Consider the following 21,970-nt stretch of genomic DNA (forward strand, 5'->3'; position numbering starts at 1 on the left):
GACAATTGTGATGTTGGAACCAGATGTATCGACACTAACGCTTGAGATGAATTGTGCTGTAGGAATATCTTCAAGGCAAGCGCAGCTGGTCGCAGTGCTCCCTAGGAGATTAATATGATCGGGTACTGTTCGATACCGAGCGAACGGAAGACGACGATAGGAATGTGGTTCGGATGGCGACCGGGTTGACTGCACGCTATTGTGCTGTGTCAACGTATACTAACAATTACCCTCAGAAGATGATCACCACAGCTGACGCTCTCAACTTTTTGACACATTGTTTAGTCTCTGGACATCGAGCCAGCACAAATGGCCCGCTTCTCACATCGTATCTGCAACATTGCAGTTGCTTCTTTCATTCTGTACGCCACAGCAAGAGCTCAGAATGGGCCCAGGACAGTCACCGTCGTCCCAATGCCTATCCCTGAAGCGTCCTCTGAAACGAGCAGCGAGTCTACAACGGCCAGTGTTGCGCCAGCAGCTTCTGGCATTTCTTGCCCGACGGACGACGGACGCAACTACACTGGTTATGCTGGCTCCTATTACGTCGAATGTGACATGGAGATTGGTGGTCTTCTGCTAGACAATGATATGGCAAACAAACACAAACGTCAAGCTATGACGCCAGAGACATGCATGGCAGGCTGTCAAATGTACGGCGACTCTTGTGCAGGAGTCAATTATCGTCCTGGATACTGTGTCTATCTTGGCTCCGTCAACACATTGAGTCCATCCGAAGGCACGATTGCACTGCTCAAGGCTGCTCTTCTCGCTGGTCCTCCGACTACATATCCGACCGCCTCTTCCCCAGCTACGACAACATCTTCGACTGTGGCGGTCTCGAGTGGGGTTGCTGAACAGTATTCATCGGCCACTGGTGATGTTGAGCTTCCGGGAGGTTACCCAGCCGGCCCATCTGTATCGAGCGCAGTGCCGACCGTTTCGACTGAGACCTCAACAACAACTAGTAGCATCGAAGTACCGAACAGCTACGCGACTGGAGTAGCCCCGCCTTCCACACCAATCTCCGCTGCAACGAGCACGCCAACGGGAACATCCGCAGGGCCGAACACTTCTTCCAGCGGATCTCTAGTCGCTTCGAGTCTCACATCTAATACAACGCCGCAATCGACATCAACGAGCACATCAACCAGTGCGAGCGGCTCGGCATCACCAAACACAAGCAGCTCAGGCCCGTCCACAGTCAATGTCTGCAGCAACATACGGACTCGTACGACTACAATCACCACTACCTCTACACTGACGACCTGTTTGCCTGAACAAACATGTCCTACGGCTCATTATAAGCTGTAGCGATCAGCAGGTTTTGGTGTCCGTTTATGCGTTTATGCACAGCTTAGAATGGTTAGGGGATTCGTTTTGTTAGAAAGTCGCACTTGTGCGCTTGTTGGGGATCACAGGGTTATGGCACGTAGAGTAATTGAATGCAAAGGGAGATGCTCGGCATGACTTTGCCTACCTGTTCACCGGCAACGAGTTGTGCATCTGCACTTAGAAATGCTAAGTGTTTTGAGTTGTGAGACTTGGTGCGCGTACTTCCGCTGTGACATTCACTCCTACCTCCCTTTGAGCTTGTTTCTATACTCATGCCACCAATCTCTACATGTCACATGCATGCTCATGTTATCAATCCACCATTCCCCAAACGAATCGTTCACGTCAGAGTCCACCTTTACAACTCTCTCTTCCCGTTTCAGCCCGCACAGGGCACAAGCATGCGGCGCCACGAAGCCACCTTCTGTCGCTTTCAAAGTCTTGACAGGCATCGTCTCCGCAATCTCTGGCACACTTGGTAATTTGTCTTTCCCGGTTTGCGGCGTCCCAGAAGCAGTCGTCACCGCAGTCCTTAGTTTTCCGACTTGCCCCTTCCACTTTTGCACCACATCGAGAACTTCTCGATCTTCCTTTCCAACTTCAGACTTATCGATACTAGTCAACTTCATGCCACCCTTGCCACCTGCGGCCGAGGGTCCGATGCGCATTGATTGTGCTAGGATTTGGTCTCGTTTCCATCGGAGTTTTCTGCCTGCGATGATGTGTGCTAGGACGATTGCGGACTTGAGATAGGATGTCAGGAATTGGTGCGTTGCGGGGTGAGAGAGGAGTTGGGCTCTTGAGGAGAGATCTAGTTTTGATAGAGGTGCGAAGAGGGCTTCTTGTGCTGATGAGAATATTGAGGTGAAAGCGGAGAGCAGGATGATTGGTGGCGGAACGTTAGTTGGGGGGACTTCATTCTGATCGGTCGATTTGAAGTCGCTGCTCGTTGATATTGTTGGACTCGGTGAAGGAGCAGGGCGCGTGCCACTGTGTGCTGGAACAAGTGCAGGTGCGGTGACCGGTTCAGTCGCATCGAAATCGTCCCATGCATCGTCGTCGCGTTTGGGAACAAGGCTTGATCCTTTTGGTCGTGTCATAGAATCGGCTTTTGCGTGCCCTAGGATATTGTTGGCACGTTCAGATCTTGGGCTCAGAATTTCTGGCACGGAAACCTCGTCGCCTAGCCCGAGGAGATCAATTTGTGGCATTCTCGGCGCCATCGTCGCCTTCGGTGTCTTCTGGCCAGGTGGGCCGTTCTTCTTTTGCAATTTGCCGTGAGTGGTTTTCGCAATGGGTGTTGCAGAAGTGGTGTTGGGCCTAGATGTAGATGGCGCTGCCTCGAAGTCGCCGAAATCATCATCATCTGTGTCATGCTCAGACACGTTATCGGCATCGAAAAGCACATTCGGGTCTCTAGTAGGCACATACCTGAAGCCGAGTAGAAAGTAAGCTTCTGTTCCAGAGTGATCTATGGCACTTCCCTATCGCCGCAAAGTTCAAGTCGATGTGCACATATTGCCGTCATTTGGCGAAAGATAACAGAGGAGAGAGACACGCACTCCACCGAGAGCTGAACTTACCCAGACTTTTTCTGTAGTTTGTTTGGTGCTTTGGGAGGATTTTTGGCGGGCGACTGCGGCTTTGAGAAGGGAAGAGGCTTCTTCTTTGCCTGTGCTTCTTGCTCTGCAATCATCCGTTTTGAATATGCCATGGCTGCTTCGGGGTTCCTCGACAGGTCTTCAAGATCATCTGCTCCAGCATCATACTCATCATCGCCGCCAGAGAACAAAAAGTCCATGTGGTCTGCAAATGGGTGCCTGCCAATGACTCGCTCTGGCTCCGACCTCCCGGCATCTGGCTTCGGCGAAAATGGCAATGCTTTGGGGGCCGAAGGCGCAACGTGTGTCGTTGTGCTGCCCATGCTCGACGCCTTCGTCATATCTGTGACAACAGCAGCAGACGCATCCTCAAAGTCACCAAAATCGTCATCGTCGTCAGCAGCAGGTGCCGAGGTTGATGGCGCTGCTGGCGGTTCGCCAAAGGCCGCGAACAGGTCGGACGACATTTTGACCTTTCGCGTGGTTGTCAGGAGCTGCACATGCGGGCGTGAGTTGCCGTCCAAGTCAACGTGATGTCGAATGGAGCGGCGTGGCTTAACTTAGTGGCGGTTCCTGTGAATGGAGGCTTGAGTAGTTAGGGCTGAGTCAAGCTTTCGGACCGGAACGCGACTCTTCGCGTGATACTGCAGCTGCCCATTACGACACTCGCGTCGCGGCTGCTGTATTTCTTTCTTTACCTCGTTTGCAGCACCCAGCTCCAAACGGTTGGCCAACGGCACGCCGCGGTGGTGCGAACGAGCGAGCGGTAATGAAGTGAGCAGCGGGCGGGCGTTTGGCAGTCTTTCACTTTGCTCTTCTTGCCATCAGCTGCAACCACAATCGGCAGCGCTGCCATTGCCGCATCGGCTTTCCTTCTCAGCAACCACGCCAGACACTACAACGCCCTTCCTTCGATTCTCACCTGCGCGCGCGACGCATCTTCGAGCAACCCTTCTTGCAGCTGCCCTCCCTCAACACCACCGCTTGGCAGCCATATCAGCTCATCTGCCCACGAAGGTCCAGGGTCGCTGTACATAGATCGTCTATAGCGTGATCTTCACGACTCTCACGCCGCAGAAGTTTGTCACACACACGTCTCCGCCCGACCTCTGAGGGTCTGGGCGTGTAGTGCATAACATATGGCGGGACCACAACTGGTGCAGAAATTGGAGGAGCTCGCGCAGGATGAGGAATTGCACTGGTTCTGCCCACGAGGCCCGGGTCGAGAGGAAGTCTACTGTTTCGATGAAGACGTCGACGCCGAGGAAGAGTCAAAAGAGGCCAGGCAGGCGCGGCATGAGCTCGTCAGAGAGGCACACGAGCGACGAGACAAGGCACTAGAAGTGTGCATCATCCTGGCCTTTGACGGCTCTGATGCTGTGGCATATCAAGAGAAGCTTAAGGCGAGCTTACAGATACAGCTCACTCGATGTGACATTTGTGTCCGCGAGTACCATCGTGGCCGTCGCTTGCTCCGCAATCAATTGGAAGCTGAGTATCCTCCGGACGATGTGCTGGTCTTCATGCAGACATTCGACTCCATGAACGAGGCCCGAATTACGGCTGGCCTGAATGTCATGACCGAAAGCCTTGCCGTACTGCCTGAAGAGAAGCGCAAGATCAATGCCGCTGGTGACGTGGGGATGTTCGCCCTGTTCGAGTCATTACACTGCATCCCGTTCCTCAGGAGTGAGGACGTACTGCAACGATCTTTCGATCCCGCTTTCACACTCGTACTGGGGAAGAAGAAAAAGCTGTTTCTGCCCAATTTCGCACCTGGAATGGCCGCCTTTCTTTACAATGGGAACCAGGATCGACAAGCCTGGGCGGAGCGCAACATGATTAGGAATGGTGCGAAGCGCAAGATGTTCAGTCAGGAGTTCGACTTCGCTGTCAGGCCATGGCTTGAGCCCGCCATGAACAGAGTGCAGCTCATTGGCATAGAGGCTACGTTTCTGCCCCGATTTTGGAAGGCCACGCGACTGCTACTGGCGCAGATGGATGAGTCGACCATGACTACGAATCTGCGGGCAATGGACATCAACTTGTTTCAATTGGCACTTGACCACTTTCAGCTGGATCACCCGCACTTTGCAGATCTTCTTGCAAGTGTACATACCATGCTAGAAACTTGCGGCTCAAGATTTTGGGATGCTGTTGGAGCAATGACACCGCAGTATGTTGCGGAGCAGATCTTCAAATCACCAAGACTCAAGTCTCTTCTTCAAATCACGAACGAAACGGAACCTCTACGCCTGGAAGAAAAGATGGCGTGGGTGGACGTCTTCATTCGCAGCGTCAAGCCAGCCAACCTCGTCACGCCGCTTCGCACAGTCTTGGACCAGCTCTTGAGGCGGTTGCAGGAAGACCCATATTCCAAGTATGCAAGCAATGTGTCGTGGGAGAAGGGTCTGGAGTGCCTGCTCCTAGCTATTCGACTGATAACGTCATCCGTGGACGGCGGACCCGTATACACACACCTGATCGAGACTGTGTCCAACGATCACCTCAATGCAATCTTGAAAGAGTTGAGCGGGATTGAAAAGAAAGGAGAACTGCAAGTCTCAAAAACCGAGCAATTGGACCTCGAAATCATCTCAAAGGTGCTTGATATGGAGGTGAAGAGCATGAGTCGCGACCGCCGCTACATTCTTCAACACAACGAGATCGATCACATCGTTGGTAGCGAAAGCAGGAACCTTTGGAGGAAAACTACGCAGCATATCAAGGCCGGGAGTGGCGCTCTGCCTGCTGCTATTCTCTCCGGCATCAAGGGTCTAGTGCAATTGGAGCCTTTTCCAACCAAGCGACCCGGAGACCTTTGTGCTGCAAAGACTAAATGGAACGAGACCTTCAACACCACGCGAGACAATGTTGTTGCCCACTTGATAGCTCGCCTTGATCTCTTCAGCGGCGATCAATTGTCCGAACTGTATCTTGACCCTGCGGCCGCTCGAGGTCTTATGGCTCTGCTTTTCAGCGGAGACGATCAAGTGCACCAGGGCTCATTGGCCATCCTCAAAACGCTCACAAGTGAAGACAGCAGATTGGATTGTTTCAAGCATGTCACATCGATATACTTCAACACCACACTGGAGTCTGTATCAGAGTGCTTGCTCTCCATTGCGAAAGCCAAAATCTTTAGCCCGTGTGCGATCTTGATGAGAGTCAGCCGCGATATCTTGGACTGCCTCTGTGATTCACAGGATGGCATCCTTCGGAAGAAAGATTCGACAACCGAGCAGGAGCAGAAATCGCTTCGAAAATTCTGGGTGGCGATTTGGGCGGCAATTTCCACCATTTTCGAGAAGACCGAAGCCTGGAGTGCGCTCCAAGAGAAACGCATGATGATGGATTTCTGCCGCGACATAATGGACTTCGCAGAACATGCTTTTGACCAGTATGCAATCTTTGCTGCCAAACTGGACTCTGAACAACGCTCGCAGCTTTTACAGCAGCCTAGGCAGACTTTCCACAACATGATCAAATATCTGCGTCTCAGAGATGACTGGTTGATTGACAAGTCTGTCGCCCTCACCTGCAGTATTCTGCAGCGCTTACGAGATGCCAATATTCAAGCAAGGGAAGAGTCTCTCGAACACCTTGTCGAGATACTGCAGGGCAAAGTCAAGAACAAGCTGTCTACGAAACACAAAGCAGAGCTGCAGCGAGCCTCAGAGCATCATACCGACGAGCCCCTTTTTGGCGAAGAGGACGTCGCAGAAGTCTCTAAGCAGAAGAGACAGAGCTCTTTGCAAGGTTGGGCCAAATCTGGACCCGTTTCTGGATCGTCTACGCCAACTCACCCCGGCAAGCCCACCAAGCATGGCATTGACCTGGAGGCTTGGGCGAGCAGAGCCGCAGCGCAGAAGAGCCAAGCGAAGGAGCACATGAAAAAGCAACCCCTCGGTGTCAAAGAGAAGATGCTAGCCCAGAGTAAAGTCGGAGTCGTTGACCAGGCCAACTTCTTAGCTAAGCGTAAGGCTACCTTGGCTGAGCAACAGAGGCAGAAAGAGCTAGCGCTTGCAAAGGCAAAAGGAAACGGTGCAGGAAGTGGAGTTATTGGACTTGGCAACTATGCTGCTGATCATGACAGCAAAGGACAGACAATCATGGTGGATTCGGATGAAGAAGATAGCGACGATGAAGATCTCGATGACGACCTATTCGGCACTTCTGCCAAACCGAAGAAGCAGGTACGGCCAGCGCTCGACGTTAGCGGCACATCGGGCCTCAAGCCAGAAGTGAAGAGCGGTCCCACCAAGATCGCGCGCACGAACCGATCCCTCAAGGATATGCGCGCACGATTGAAGCCCGATCTTGGTCCACTGCATCGCCTGATGCTAGCGTGGGACTTTTTCCACACTGGTGACTACCCTCCTGGATCGAATGAACATGAATTCTCACATGTCGAGAACTCGTTCCGAGATCCTTCGTCCTACCAACGAACATTCGAGCCCTTGCTGATTTTGGAAGCTTGGCAAGGCATGGTGAAGGCACGGGAGGAACTGAGAGACACCACCAAGCCCTACGAGATCAAGGTTCAGAACCGAAGCAACGTGGATCAGTTCATCGAAGTCAGCAGCGTGATTGGGCACCAGGAGAATAGAGATCTGCAGCTAGGAGAAGGCGACATCATTCTCTTCTCTAAGAGCAAGAAACCGGCGGCCGATGAGGATGAGCCACATTGTCTGGCTCGGGTGTATCGTGTCAAGCGTCAGAAGGCTCATCTGGAAATCGTCTACCAGATCATGCCCGGTTCCTCCCTTGCTAGTCAGCTAACAATGCAAGCCATTGTTTACGGCCTCAAGCTGCAGTCAATAACACCGCTCGAGCGCGAATACGGTGCTTTGAAGGGCCTGTTGTACTACGATCTCTGCAACCAGATAATCCGCGCCAAACCTTCGCAAAAGATCAATTTTAGCGAGCGGCAGGTTGGTGCCTTCCAGGATGTCTACGATCTGAACCGTGCACAATCCGAGGCCGTCAATGGCGCGCTCGAAAATGAAGGCTTCTCGCTCATTCAAGGTCCACCGGGCTCTGGCAAGACGAAAACCATCGTTGCAATTGTTGGAGGGCTGCTCACTCCGGCTCTGAAGAACGCTCCTCGCGGTGCTCACAAGATCACCTTGCCTGCTTTGAACGGCCATGCTGGTAGCGGTACCGATGCTCCAGCAAAGAAATTGCTGGTGTGCGCGCCGAGTAATGCGGCAGTGGACGAACTTGTCCTGCGTCTCATGAAAGGCGTAAAGACCAAAGATGGTGAACACCACGATATCAAAGTTGTCCGTATCGGACGTAGTGAGGCCATCAGCGCGCAAGTGGCCGATGTCACAATGGAGACGCTTGTGCAACAGAAGATTGGCGGGGCCAACGGCCCCGATGACAAGCAGCGGAAGCTGAACGCCAATCTGTTCAAGGAGCACAGTGAGGTCTCAGCACAGTTGCGCGATCTATACCAGCAGCGTGACTCGGAAGAAGAGATGCGAAAGCTGGAACCACCGCAGCGCAAGGAGCTCGAGGACACCATTATTCACGTTCGGAAACGCAAAGCTGAGCTAGGCCAACGCATAGACTCAGTGAAGGACAACGAGAAGAGCGCAGGACGTGAGCAAGAGTTGAACCGAAAGAGAGCACAACAGGCCGTCTTAGATGAGGCACATGTCATCTGTGCCACCCTTAGCGGCTCTGGTCATGACATGTTCTCTGGCCTAAGCATTGAATTCGAAACGGTCATCATCGACGAGGCTGCTCAATGTGTTGAGATGAGCTCACTCATTCCTCTGAAGTACGGTTGCGTGAAGTGCGTCATGGTGGGAGACCCAAAGCAGTTGCCACCAACCGTGTTTTCGAAAGAAGCTGCCAAATTCCAGTACGAGCAATCTCTCTTTGTGCGCATGCAGAACAACCATCCGGGCGAAGTGCATCTTCTCGACACACAGTATCGAATGCACCCAGACATTTCGGTCTTTCCAAGCAAGACGTTTTACGATGGCTTGCTCAAGGATGGTCCAAGTATGGCTGGACTCCGCAAGCAACCCTGGCATGCCAGCTCCCTGCTCGCGCCGTACAGATTCTTCGATGTGGCAGGTCAACACGCTTCTGCCCCGAGAGGAAACTCGCTCGTCAACATGGCGGAGATTGAGATCGCGCTTTTGCTATACAGTAGACTGCGGACCGATTTTCCCAACTATGACTTTACAGGCAAGATCGGCATCATTGTCACCTACAAAGCCCAGCTGAGGGAGATGAAGAATGCATTCATCAACAAGTTTGGGCAAGACATTGCTGACTTCATCGAGTTCAACACCACCGATGCCTTCCAGGGACGTGAGAGCGAGATCATCATGTTTTCATGTGTTCGCGCTAGCCCAGCTGGTACGATTGGATTTCTTCAAGACATCCGACGTATGAACGTTGGTCTCACACGAGCAAAGTCGAGTCTGTGGGTACTAGGAAATGCAAACACGTTGTCATCGGGAAGATACTGGAAGAAGCTGGTGGATGACGCGCGAGACCGCAATAATTACACGACAGGAGACCTCAAGAAGCTGCTTGGTCAGAGCAGTAAGAACTTCCCGGCTGGCGAGACTCCCGTCAGAAGTACAGCCAATGCACACGCTGCTGCCACCAAGCGACCCTCCTCTGTCGACGAGATCAAGCGAAAATCCGTTGATGCAGGGCGTGAACAGAATTCCCCTCCCGTGGCTTCTGAACAGAGGTCCAGTGTCCCAGACAAGATGGATGGCGTTCGATATCGCTTTGAAGATCGCATCGGCAAGAAGGCTGCGGATGCAAAGCCAGTGGACGAGGATATCGAGATGGAGGATGTTGCGCCTGATTACGAACCCGAGCTTGAGGCTCCCGCGCCCCTGAACGGCACTTCCGGATTGCAGCCTCCCTCGAACCTCAACGCGTTTCCTGCTCAAGATCAGTCATCCAGAGCATCATCGGATACTCCCTCCCATAGGACCGATCCAAAAGCCAAGACCCCCGCTTCGAGAGACGCAACACCAGCCTCCGAAGCTTCAAAATCCAACAGCGGCGCTTCAAGCGCCGTACCGCGTCCTGAGCAGCAGAACAAGCCGCCGCCAAAGATGGTCAAGAAGAGGCCGGCTGCTCCAAGCATGTTTATGCCGAAGAAGAAACCCGGACAGAGATAAAGTTAGCCTGACAGATAAGAGCATCACGAAGCTGGGCAGGAGGATGCCAGGATCCGCTATGTAGAGTAAGTAGAGCATTGCGGCCCAGGCGAATGTAGGTCGGGCCAGCAGGTTCGTCGAGTCGACATTGAGCAGGCCTTTGTACTGAACACTGACGAGGCGACTGGAATCCTGATGGGCTCTGTCACAATGCAAGTAAAGAAGGTGCATCTCTGACAACTCTCTCACAGGCCCGCTCAGAGGATGTCTTCCCGTTGGACATGGCTGCTTCGTGGACGATCCTTGGTGCTACAGTACACGCGCTCTCGTGGCAAGGGAAGTTCGGAAGCAGAAAAACGGTGCTACCCGTCTGGACTCTGATGCGTGTCGTTGCGATTGGCCTTGCCATTCAAAAGAGTTTAAGCCAGAATAGGCCAATGCGGGCATCTACTGCCCTCTCCCTTGAGTGAAGTTGAGCCTGTGCATCATGAACAGTGCTTCAGCGTGTAGGACAAACTTGCAAAAAAGGTCGCCGATTCCTGCTTCCGATTACAGCAGCAGCAGCGGGTCGCTGACAGTTGCCAGCACAATGCCGTGGACCAGGGCTTTACATGCCAGTATTTGCCTGATGGGAGTGCCACGGCAGACTTCAGTGTGATAGAACGCCCCTCGACTCTGACACATGCGTATCCTACGATCCTGTGAGATCTTGCAGAAACCTTCCGTTGGCCTTCTACAAGCGCTGGCGTGTATCATCGCCAAGACGTTTTGACACAACGCCAACTGTAACGTTCCTCAAAGAGCCGCGTGCATTTGCTCCACAGACTTGGCCTGAGGATCTTGACGGCTTCTCGGGTCGCACTTGGGTGAAGATGGATGTCACGTTACCGTCGCACGGGAGCTGCAGCGCGCTAGAGATGCTATGCGCCGGAGTTTCGCATCCCTGCTGCAGAGTGGAGCCCAGGCACGGTTTTGTGATACCTCACCTGCATCTTCGCCGATACATGTTATCCATCGCGCAGATGTTAGCTCCATTTCTCGATTCACCGCCCTGCTGCCTCCTCCCGAATCGTCCTCCTGTGGGCCTGGAGCTGGAGCAACAAGGCGAAAGAGACCAGGCGGGCATATTTCTGACATTCGCAGGCATTGATTTGTATTCAATCGCCTCTGTCAAATCGACATTGCTGCTGTCTCAGACAACAAATCATCCGGAGTGACGGAGTAGCGAGCACGGCATTCTAGCCTCGCATTTGACCGCTGATCTGGCGCGCTCCTCCAGTGACCTTGGGGCACCGCAGCGTGGGCCGCATTCGAGCAATCTTGTTTGCGGCCACGGATAATGGCGTACGAAGCTGCTGTGTCTGCTCTACTTTTGTTCCACAATTGCGTCCAGTGCGCTGCCACTGCTGAGAACGCCGTCTCCTTGCGCCTTTGTGAGAGTCAATTCGGTCACCTGGAAACCGCACGCCTTACTCTCCTGTTGTTTGGCTTGTGCTTTGCCCTCATACATGCACGCTCCCGCCTCGAGAAAAGTTTTCTGTCTTTGTCTTCGCTTGTCTTCGCTTTGCTTTGCTCGACTCTCGTTATCGTTCCCTCCTCGTCTGACATTCAGGATGCTGGTCGCCATGGCTTGGTCGACGTAGGAGCAGAAAATCACTGGCTGCGAGCTCCGAACTTGCAGCTGGCCAATGATCGACAGTACCTGGCCATCTCGCTGTACTTGTTCCCGTCCGGCATCGATTTGGATAACCACGCAGCATCTCCGTTCAGATGAAGGACCAGCCTGGTGAGCAAGCAATTGATTCCGGTCGCTCAGAGTCTCGTGATTAATCTGAAGCACGACGCAGGCAGCACAACATCCTTGTGGTAGATCCGACAACGAGGTCGTCCACACGACATCCACACGCTGTACTGCACGTTCTCTCCGCCCGAGAGTGCGTTGCAGACACACAGGCGCGTGTGCAATGCAACTCGCCGCTGCTCTGCAGCATCGCCATCCACCACCAGGCTTTGCCAACCACACTCCCCGCGAGTGGGAGATAACAGCAGTCTGCCCCGCGCAATCTCTTCCGTACTCGGATGACATGTTCGGACTTGGGCCTGGCATTGGCAGGACAGTTGGTGGTGCTGGTCCACCCTATACCGAGGCCTCAACCATGGGCCAGGCCCCATCATCAGCTCCTGCTACTAATGCCAAGTCAGACCATTTGCGCAAGGCGAGCTCCTCAGCAATTCTTCGCGAAGACTCTATTCAGCAGACTTTCGAGGACAGTCAGTGTCCAAGTCCAGCGACCGATTATACCCCTGCATTGTCTCGGTCGGATTCTTGGTCTATCCATTACGACTGCACGACCCAGGCACCTTACTCTAGTGCTTGCCCCGGTGGCGGGCCGTCTACCGTTGGCAATATGAACACTCAAACGAGCCTGACTCGCCTACCGAAAGACAACCCGTCTCACGATTTGGCCTACTTCCTCAAGAATACTGCTCCCCCACTCGCTCACAGGAAGCCACGGAGAGTACTGAGTGGCAGGACAGCTCTGCGTCTGTTGAGGAACGGCAGTGGACCTCAGAGGAAGCCGCGAAGCTCATTGATACAAAATGCTCATGACAGGCAAGTCACCGGCCACATCCATATCTTGTGTCTGACTGACTGTGGTCTCCAGACTCAACGGCGTTTTACGTGACGAGGGTGGACTGCTCCCTGGAAGCGTCCCGCGAAACTGTGAACAAAAGATATCATCTACTGGTGCGTGCCATGTGTCGAAAGCTAACGTTGACAATACTGACTGCACGATGCAGGAAAACGATATTTGGCGTTGGTGCCTGAGCAACCGGAGCTTGACGAAAGTGGCGATACGACAATGGAGTTCGATGAGCCTTCAATATTGAGGTACGTAGTATGAGTTTCGCATCAAACGCTCGCCAACCATTTACTTAGCCCAGACATCCTGGAATCGCGAGTGTCGGTCTGCTTCCACGACGATGTCACATCTGCGACTGACGACATTCTTGACAACTGGCTGTCGTCCTACGCCGATTCTTTGACGAAGCAGCAGACTCACAGTATCAGTGACCAACATACTATCATCAGCGACCGAAGCTCGAAACCACCTTCTAGTTTCCAAGATGTAGCTAGTCGTCTGTCCAGGCAACACCACTATTCAGACACACCGATACGACCGGCGGCGTCAGTCCCACCCAGTCCCATCCCCGAGTCGGCAATCTCCATGGCAGATTCGTACCACAGTAGTGTGTTTGATCGACCGCCTCCAAGGCTATCCTTTGACACTACAAGAGCACTGACTAGCCATCCGACATCTGCGAAAGAGGCGTCCCTGTCACGGTCGTCGAACGTCGCTCTGCCACACGAGGCTTTTCCTGTTAAGCACCCAAGTCCTGGAAAGGAAGTGCAGATCCGTCATCCAGTACCTCGTCGGCTAGGCAGTCACCCTGTACTTCTGCAAAGAGCTTCAAGCATAGCGTCAATGATGTACCAGAGGAGTCAGTCCGAACACAGGAGTTCTTGCGACAGCCCCGGACCTCCGCCTCCTCGGAGTCCGTTACGGTTGCGACGAGATCCTCGAACGATCGAGGGCATCATCTCAAATCACGAAAACTCGCGTGGAAGTACGGCTAGACTGGCGCCCAGTATCAAGTCTGCCAGTGAGTTCAATTTCGACGTTGAGCCGATTCGGGCTACAGTCACTACTGAGTGCTCTGGGCCCATCAAGCGCCCAAGATCACGAGGAAAGAAGGAGAGAGCGAAGTTACCTAGAGCCCCATATCCTAGTCCTCGCAGGGAACGCGAAGAGCGTGTCCGAGCACGCAAGCTTCGCGACAAGCCCTCCACGATCAGAGCGATCGATGCCGTGGTCAATGAGCCAGAGCAGAGCACCAAGCAACGTCTTAAGAAGATGAGACCAAGGATTCAGATTCCCACTCTGATACCACATCGAGCTACTTCGACAGCAAGCGATGCTTCGAGCTCCGCTAGTTACAAAAAGGTCACCCAGTCCACAGCGTCTCCTGTCTCACCCGTGCCCTCCCTGGCCAGTGAGATCTCGGAAGAAGATAACATGGGGTGCACTCCAATCTCTCCTACAGCATCAGCCGAAGTACAAAACATGCAAGCAGGTCTGCAGATGTCCCCGATGATGTTCGTGGCCGAGCAGGTACCAGTGCCGAAGACGACCAAAACTCCCTCTTCGCCCAAGCTCATCATGAGGGAGACGAAGAGTAGCTCCAAGGCGCCCTACAAGCCAAGGCCAAGGTCGGCCTCTTTACCGCGAAATGCTCTGAGACGTCGGAGTCGGCAGAGCGTCAGCAATCGCTCGTCACCACGGAGCAGTAGTCCAGTACTGCGGGCTTCATTCGACATCGTCTCCTCGGCCGATCTACCCTCGCCGCCACCCACGAGGGCTCCACCACCAACACCACCCCAATCAGTCATCGAAAAGCCCGCCGTCTCAAACATTGGCGCGAAACGCTCGGTCCAGGGCAAAGAACTCCCCACAGTCCCATCCTACGAAGTATCCCCCATCTCGACCTCCTCCACCAAAAAATTCCCACCCATCACCGCAGCACAGCGAAAACCCCACGCAGAACGTAACCAAAAACCAGAAAGCAGCATATCAACCAACCGAGCAGCTTCCCGAATCGACGCCCGATTAGAAGCACTCGAAAAGCAAAACGCCCTCTTATCAGCAGCTTTGATGGCAGTTCTGAAAACCAACGGTCAACACAATGGTCCTTTGGCAGAATTGGGAATCCAACAACAGCAGCAGCTAGAACCGGCTAAACCTATGGCGTGGGAGACGCGTGTGGCGAGGAGGAGTGAGGCTACAATGGCGAGTACGCATACGAATACTACTACGGCGAGTAGTAGTGGGAATGATAATGCTCTGGAGATGTATATGAGTACCAGACAGGGTCGACGGAGGCAGGAGAGGGGGGTGAAGTGAGGGGAGAGAGGTGCCTTAGATATTATGATGGGTGGAGGAGCAATCTTCTCGATTTTTTGCCTACCAGAGCGTAGTATCAGGTACTGCAGACGAAGATGTCAACGGCCGTCAATGATGAAAAGTAGGGATATAATCTTTAATATCATGTATCGTGCTGAATAACGGCGATGGTCGCATCGTAACATGGCTTTTTTACCTTTTCGTGCTTCTTCGAAGTTATTACATGGTAGGAGGTGTAACATCGTCCTTCTCGGCTGGAAGCATCCCTAGTTTCATGGCCCAATGCTTCTTTCCTGTTTCTTTGACGAGCTCGTCCGCGAGGAGTCTCCGTCGAAGATACGGTTTCGGGCCGGCTTTGACTTTGACGATCCGGCCATGCATCTGGAGGATGCCTGTGTAGCTGTTCGCGATGCCAATCAAAGCAACAGACCCAAATAGCAGACCCAGCAGCACCAATTTGCCTTCCTGGCGCGCATTGCCCGCAAGTGCTGCGACCAGGTAGACAAGTAAGGTCGCGAGGGCCGTTATGCAGTCATCAGTGGCTGTTGGATCTTGCAACCAAGTGCCCGAAGTGACAGCCTTCACATCGTCCGTGGGTCCCTTCATCCTGACCCATCTATCTTGACTGAGCAATATCAGAAGATCGCTCTTTTCATTTGGCTCTGGAGCACCAAACCAGCAGGGTCGCGATCTTTGTCGAACGACGAAGACATTGCATGCGCGGGCGAAGATCAGAATTCCGAGAGCACCGAGTGCCCACCAATCCTGAAGTAGAACGAAGATGGCCAAAGAGCAGATTGTGAGAAGCACTGCAGCCAGGTATGCTGAGGATGCGAATAGTGAATTCGTGTGAGGGTTGTGTATTGCCGAGAGAGCTCGTCGCCAGCCAGAATCCGAATAATTCGTATGTGATACTTCGAGTGTTGTCAAATGGCCGGTCTTGCCTAAAGGTAGCAAGACAATGGTAAGCCTAGATTTCCAGAATATCTCTGCTTCGCAGCTTGGGATGATTTGCTCCACAAACCCCGGAGCCCACATGTGTCATTGAGAACAAGTAAAGTAGATATCATCTGATGATGGCTGTACGTACCGACTTTCTGTAAATAGAAGACCATGGCTTGGTTCTCCACACGGAATACATAGCCAGTCGTCATGGCAGCACATGCTGGATACTCGCCATGGTTGAGATCTACGGCGGTCTGCTGGCGATGGAGGCCAGGAGCGATCACAAACATGTCCAAAAGAGAGGACGTTCCCGTCAAAGCAGTCCGCTTTGCTAGAGTGCTGAGGTCTGCGAGAGCAACCAGCCCGGCTGCATCGAGGGATATCCGCCAGTCAGTCGGTGCTCGTAGCGCCATTGTGCTTGGGTGGTGCCAGAGATCCTTTTAAAGCAGTACAGCTTTGCGTGTCAGTCTCTCTTTGAATTTGGGGATCGCGCTTGAGGTTTGTAGCAATCTCTCTAGATCGTGTTGCAGGTGACATATGTTCACTGTTCACATCAATCGTGGGCATTGCGACGAGGCGCAGTGTTTCCCTCACACTTTGCATGCAGCCTACACAGCCACCACTTGCAAGGCTGCACAGGGCAGTGTGTTGTGCAGCCTCCTGCTGCATATAGTGGCGATTGAAGTTGATGAAAAGATCTCCATCAGTGAGCTGAATATGGTCTGTGGCCACCGATCTGGAACTTGTCTCATAGACTTGGTTCTGGTCGAGTGGTCAAGTCGTGGAAAGTGCTGATCAGTTATTGGTCCCGGGCTCGACCGGCACTAGGCTATGTCGTCGACAGGCATGTTTATTTTCACAGTTGGCTTTATCGGATGTGCATCTTCTTGTGCTTTTCAAGCGAATACCCATCAATAGGCGATACGCAGTCATGCTTGGGACAGTAGCAAGACAAATACTGTAGCAAAGAGCTGTAAGCTACAATCAACAGGTCGTCGTTGTTGTTCGAGACGCGTCTGTAGCGAAGAGATGAAGGAGAATTGAGGGATGACTAAGGCGCGATACATTGCGCATTTACGGATCCGGCTTCGTGTAGAATACATATCCTCGGATACATGCCGAACTTCCCCTCAGGACGCTTGATGTGCTTGATGTAGCAATGACTTATGCAGGCACTCTCCATGCATTCGCTGCGATATTCCTCCAGCATGGAAGAGTCTGCGAACTGGAAAGATAGGGGCGCATTACAGAATATAGACATGTTCTTACCGCTTATGCTCGCGAATTACCCCAGGCGCGTTCACATGCCGGTGAGGTCATGCAGCCGCTTGCCGCGGTTAGCACATGCTGGCATGTGATGTGCATCTGTCTGCTCGTGTCAAGCTCCAGTCTCTCGTGTCTTCGTGTCTGCAACTACAACCGCGCACAACAGTGCGCCGTCTGTCTTCTCATCACCACCATCTACAGACGCCGCCATCATGTCGACCCTCCAGGCTTTACAGGTAAACCCGCACACCACCAAACAACCATACCATCCACCAAACCACCCACTAACTCCTCACCATCACAGTCCTCCCTCGAGAAAATCGTCCTCGACCCGCAATACAAAGCCCCCCTCACCCTCCTCAAAGCCATCCGCAATGGCGCCGTCTACGGCACCAAAGTCCGCTTCCCCCACGCCCTCGTCATGATCTTCCTCTTCCGCTCCGGCACCCTCCGCGAAAAAATCTCCCTCGTCCTCAAAGCCACGCGCCAACACGCCAGTAATCTCGCCCGTTTCGCCCTCCTCTACAAAATCGGCATGATGCTCCTCCGAAAAGCCAACAACGGGAAAGAGGCGCCGTTGCATAGCTTTTTGTCTGGTTTACACGGCGGATACTGGGTTTTCGGACACGGAAAAGGAGCGTCGAGTAGTGTGAATCAACAAATTGTGATTTACGTTTTCGCGCGTGTGATTTTGGGATTGGCGAAATTGGCGATTCAACCTCCGGGGAATAATGCTTTGGTGGGGAGTCAGTATGGGGGCCACGGCGGGAAAGGTTTCCTGCAATTGACCGAGGAGCAGAGGGCGCTGGTGCAGAAATATAGCTGGCCGGTTTTCGCCAGTTTGAGTTGGGCGAGTGTGATGTGGTTGTTTGAAGGGTATCCGGAGACGCTGCAGCCCAGTTTGAGGAGCAGTATGACTTATATGTACGTTGAGAGTGAGATTTCTTTTGTTTTTGGTTTTGTTTCTGCTGCGCTTACTGAATTTTTCGTCTTCTTTGCTGCTTTCTTCCTCCCTTCTTGTTTTTCTCCCCCTTCTTTTGTTATACGGCTCTTTCTGCTGCGTTCCGTGCTTCTTCGCGTTCGCGATATTCTACTGACACAGGGGCTGACGAGACTTGTACCCTGTGTAGATACGCCAACGCAGAAAAATGGGACTCATTACGGAACTTTGCATTACACAACAAATGATGATGCAGAAGAAGACAGAAAGAGAGAAGAACACACCACCAATCACGAGTTTCCTGCTGCATATCGCACTGCATTTAGCGTGGAGTTGTTGTTTGCCTTTTTTCACACTACAAACACCAGAGCTGTACATATCTTGCATCTGTTCTCATGCATATTATTCACATTTGGAAAGATCATTCTTTGATGCACACACGCTCTGTCTTGGGCTTCCACTGACGAATGCTTCTCTCTCAGCTTCGCCAACTCCGACCATTGGCATAGTCTGGACTCGTTCATCTGGCAGTACAGTCGCCCCGTCATCCCAGGACCTGCTGGCCTGAACACCTAGTCATGCACCAGCAGATGTTGTTGCGATATGGGGATACGAGACGTGGTGCCTGTCGATTGATAGAGGTTTCTTTGGGTCAGAGGTTGTAAACGGGTGGAAATTCGTCCTAGATGGGCCTTTGCATTTTTTCTCTCGCGTTGTGGAAAAGAAGCATTAGCTACTGGCCAGTGCTTGATCTATTCATCTAGACTAAAGAATTTTGGGAGTGCCCTTGTGCGGCCTATAGAGCTACAAACAACCAAGTGTCATACACATCATGGCCATGGAAAACCTTCGTTGCAGGCAGTCTCACCATCCATCGTTGTTGCCAGTCTGATTGAGCTGAGGATCATTGTTACCCCAATGCTGCTCAGACGCGGCCGATTTATCAGCATTGACTTCACCTTGTCCAACTTCCTGCCAGCCGTCGTTATTTTTGCCATTGACGTTGCTCACCGAGTCCGAAGGCTTGAGCTCGCCTCCGCCTACCTTCGAACCGCCCCTGGAAGCCGATTGCCCCAGGGAGATCTTTGAACCCTTTGCAGAAGACGGGCCTAGTGTTTGCCTTCTCATCAGCTCGGCCACCAGTTCATCCTTGGGAAGTCTCATTAATTTCTCTTGCTCGACCTCGTGCGCAGCTTTCTGGATATTGCTCGTATCGATCTTGCGGCCTAGGATCTTCTCCAGAGCAGGTTTGCTGCGGTACTTGAATGTGAAGATGGCGTAGGGTTGCTGCATCGTGTCGAGGTATTCCGGTCGATGAAGTTTGTGTGCATAGTTTGCGCCTCTTCCGGCTTGTACTCCGTGGCTGACGCTCGGGGCTTTGCCCGCTGGTGCTGCAATTGAGGGTGGTGCAGGGTAGACATAAGCGTCTCGTGGCTGCGCCCGGGGTTTTCGCTTGTCATCCGGTCGTGTTGCCCAGTCGCCCCAGTAGGGCTTGATGACAGGTCGAAGCGCTGATACTGTGGTTGCAACGTCGGAGTGCCCCTTAGGGTCGGCGCCATCGTTGCCCCAGCCGCCAGCTTGTGATGCCCCCTTCTTTCGCCCACCAGCACTGGCAGCTTTCCGTTCGTTGCCCCATCCTCCGCCTTGATTGTCTTTCTGCTCGTTGCCCCATCCTCCTCCGCCTTGGTTGTCGTTCTGATCATCGCCCCACCCTCCGCCTTGGTTGTTGTCCTGCTCATTACCTCCTTGATCAGGTTGATCATTGTCCTGCTGTTGATTCCAATCATCAGCGTCAGCTTGATCCTGTAGTGGTCGTTAGTGTGTGCGTGCCAAATCCTGCAGGAGACTCACATTGCTGTTGTCGTTGTTGGCATTGTCCCATTCCCCACCATCGCCGTTGTTGGCTTGGTCAGCACCTCCGCCTCCGCCGCCGCCCCAGCCATCATTCTGGTCATTATTTCCGTTGTTCTCCTGATTATCGCCGTTCTGTTGTTGGTTCCAGCCATCCCCGGCTTGTTGATCACCATTAGCTGGCCAGCCTCCACCTCCCTGATTCTGACCATTATCCTGGTTCTGGCCATTACCATCAGCCCAGGCATCGTTGCCGCCCCCTTGCTGGCCCCATGTTCCGTCACCTTGATTTCGATTGTCTTGCTGATTGTTCCAACCATCCCCGCCGTTGTTCGATTTCTGTGGACTATCACGCGCGGGTGTTCCCCATGTATTGCCTTGTGTCCACTTAGCTGTGCCGTCGATATCTTGATTCGAGTTCTGAGTTCGGGTGGGAGTCCGCCAGACATCGTTCGAAGCTACTCGCTGGTTCTGCTGCTGGCGCTTTCTCTCTGCAAGACTGCCCCTGTTGTTTCCACTGCCCATGTGTTTCCCACTACCCATAGGTTGCCAGTCATCATCGACAGGTTCTGCAGGGCGAGACGCTGGTGTAGGCAATGGCGTGGCCAGGTCGATTCGCATTTCTGGCAGAATGCGCTGCTGGTGCAGAAAGCCACGTACTCGCTGATAGTCCTGGTTGTCCATGGCTCGCATGCACGCGTCGATCGATCTATACAATCCGGAAATCTCATCATTCAGGTTTGCGATCTCTTGAGCTTTCCGCTGCAAAGTGGAAGTCATGCTTTGGAAGACTTGCGGATCTCTGCGATGCGCGATAGCCTCTTGCTCCATGATCAGATGCTTCTTGGCGTGGTCACTGCCCTGCGCAATGAGAAACTCGATCTGCTTGGCCGACTCCTCGATGAAGATAAAATCACCTCTCTCGGCATTCGAGTCCAGGGATGGCGCATTGGAGCGCCTAGGCTGCACATCGAGACTTTCGTCTACGAAGCGTGGCGGAAAACGGTCCAGTGCCGGAACGTGTCGGTACAAGCCCTGGCGAGCATCCCAGTGGTAATCAGGCGGTTGTCGGCGTCTTGTTGCGTGGCGATGGGTGTCACGCCCGTAATCGCCTCGATCTTGGTCGTTCACACCATCGAAGGTCAAGAACGAATCGTCTGATGCTCCATCAAACAAGCCAAACAAGCCGCCCATCGGATCCGCTTCCGAAGGCGCTTTCGATGGCGCTTGAGCAGGTGCTTTTGTAGCTGACACTTTGGAGGGTGCTTTTGAGGGTCCCTTGGCTTCAGGTCTGCTTTCGTTGGTGGCTTGCACAATGGTCGCAGGCCGAGAATGAGAGCTCTTGTCTGGCTGCACATTGATGGCTGTGTGCGCTGGATCGATCGCATCGTGGCGACCGCCGCCATCTTTGCAGCGAAGAATGACGACTTCTATGGTGCCCACGTTCTGCGCGTAGCTTGAACTGTGGTCAGGCGTGCGGTCTGCAATGACATTACTGTTAGTAAAACAGTCAGGAGGGGGTGTAGTGTAGAGAGAGTGACCTGTCTTTAGTTGCGCAAAGGTCCATTCCCGTGCCACGAACAGTCCGTCGGACGTCTTTTCCTCCTTCTGTCGAAGCGTGAAGTCGACCTCGTACTCATGCGGATCCACTTGAGAGTCAGGAGGTGGCATGGCCAGTTTCTGCCGATTGCGGTTGCATTGGTACGCGCCATCCATGAACACATAAGCAGCCAATCCAGGGGCTATGTAGCCGCTCGAAGTGACTCGAACGCGGAATGGGATTGGAGCATCGGGGATGGCGACGAAAGCCTCGACGCCGCCGTCGGTGTAGGTGTGGCCATACTCCTTGAGGCGAGTGTTGGTGCCGACTTCGAGCGAGCAGCTGATCTGCTTGAGTGTCGGCATGGCGATGGCCTGTCGAGGTCT

General features: G+C 53.2%; 7 protein-coding genes across 7 annotated transcripts; 4 read left to right on the forward strand and 3 right to left on the reverse strand.

The window, feature by feature from the left end:
* Positions 1 to 309: 309 nt before the first annotated feature.
* Positions 310 to 1,314, forward strand: RHO25_001760 (uncharacterized protein; the record flags this gene model as incomplete). Its single annotated transcript, XM_023594364.1, has 1 exon — positions 310 to 1,314. The coding sequence occupies one exon, from the start codon at positions 310 to 312 to the stop codon at positions 1,312 to 1,314; it is 1,005 nt and encodes a 334-aa protein (XP_023458242.1).
* Positions 1,315 to 1,577: 263 nt separating this feature from the next.
* On the reverse strand, positions 1,578 to 3,403 carry RHO25_001761 (uncharacterized protein; the record flags this gene model as incomplete). The annotated part of the gene is made up of 2 exons (XM_023594365.2): positions 1,578 to 2,766; positions 2,919 to 3,403. 2 exons carry the CDS (start codon positions 3,401 to 3,403, stop codon positions 1,578 to 1,580), a joined length of 1,674 nt encoding a protein of 557 aa, XP_023458245.1.
* Positions 3,404 to 4,075: 672 nt separating this feature from the next.
* RHO25_001762 (uncharacterized protein) lies at positions 4,076 to 10,099 on the forward strand (the record flags this gene model as incomplete). The annotated part of the gene is made up of 1 exon (XM_023594366.2): positions 4,076 to 10,099. One exon carries the CDS (start codon positions 4,076 to 4,078, stop codon positions 10,097 to 10,099), a length of 6,024 nt encoding a protein of 2,007 aa, XP_023458244.1.
* Positions 10,100 to 12,042: 1,943 nt separating this feature from the next.
* Positions 12,043 to 15,042, forward strand: RHO25_001763 (uncharacterized protein; the record flags this gene model as incomplete). The annotated part of the gene is made up of 4 exons (XM_023594367.2): positions 12,043 to 12,692; positions 12,745 to 12,827; positions 12,881 to 12,971; positions 13,020 to 15,042. 4 exons carry the CDS (start codon positions 12,043 to 12,045, stop codon positions 15,040 to 15,042), a joined length of 2,847 nt encoding a protein of 948 aa, XP_023458247.1.
* A 219-nt stretch (positions 15,043 to 15,261) lies between these two features.
* RHO25_001764 (uncharacterized protein) lies at positions 15,262 to 16,400 on the reverse strand (the record flags this gene model as incomplete). Its single annotated transcript, XM_065602142.1, has 2 exons — positions 15,262 to 15,986; positions 16,133 to 16,400. The coding sequence occupies 2 exons, from the start codon at positions 16,398 to 16,400 to the stop codon at positions 15,262 to 15,264; spliced, it is 993 nt and encodes a 330-aa protein (XP_065458214.1).
* Positions 16,401 to 17,465: 1,065 nt separating this feature from the next.
* RHO25_001765 (uncharacterized protein) lies at positions 17,466 to 18,441 on the forward strand (the record flags this gene model as incomplete). The annotated part of the gene is made up of 3 exons (XM_023594368.2): positions 17,466 to 17,489; positions 17,558 to 18,177; positions 18,384 to 18,441. The coding sequence occupies 3 exons, from the start codon at positions 17,466 to 17,468 to the stop codon at positions 18,439 to 18,441; spliced, it is 702 nt and encodes a 233-aa protein (XP_023458246.1).
* A 616-nt stretch (positions 18,442 to 19,057) lies between these two features.
* On the reverse strand, positions 19,058 to 21,949 carry RHO25_001766 (uncharacterized protein; the record flags this gene model as incomplete). The annotated part of the gene is made up of 3 exons (XM_023594369.2): positions 19,058 to 19,996; positions 20,045 to 21,525; positions 21,586 to 21,949. The coding sequence occupies 3 exons, from the start codon at positions 21,947 to 21,949 to the stop codon at positions 19,058 to 19,060; spliced, it is 2,784 nt and encodes a 927-aa protein (XP_023459590.1).
* Between the last annotated feature and the right edge of the window lie 21 nt (positions 21,950 to 21,970).

This window comes from Cercospora beticola, chromosome 1 (genome assembly GCF_033473495.1).
Source record: "Cercospora beticola chromosome 1, complete sequence".
NCBI lineage: Eukaryota > Fungi > Ascomycota > Dothideomycetes > Mycosphaerellales > Mycosphaerellaceae > Cercospora > Cercospora beticola.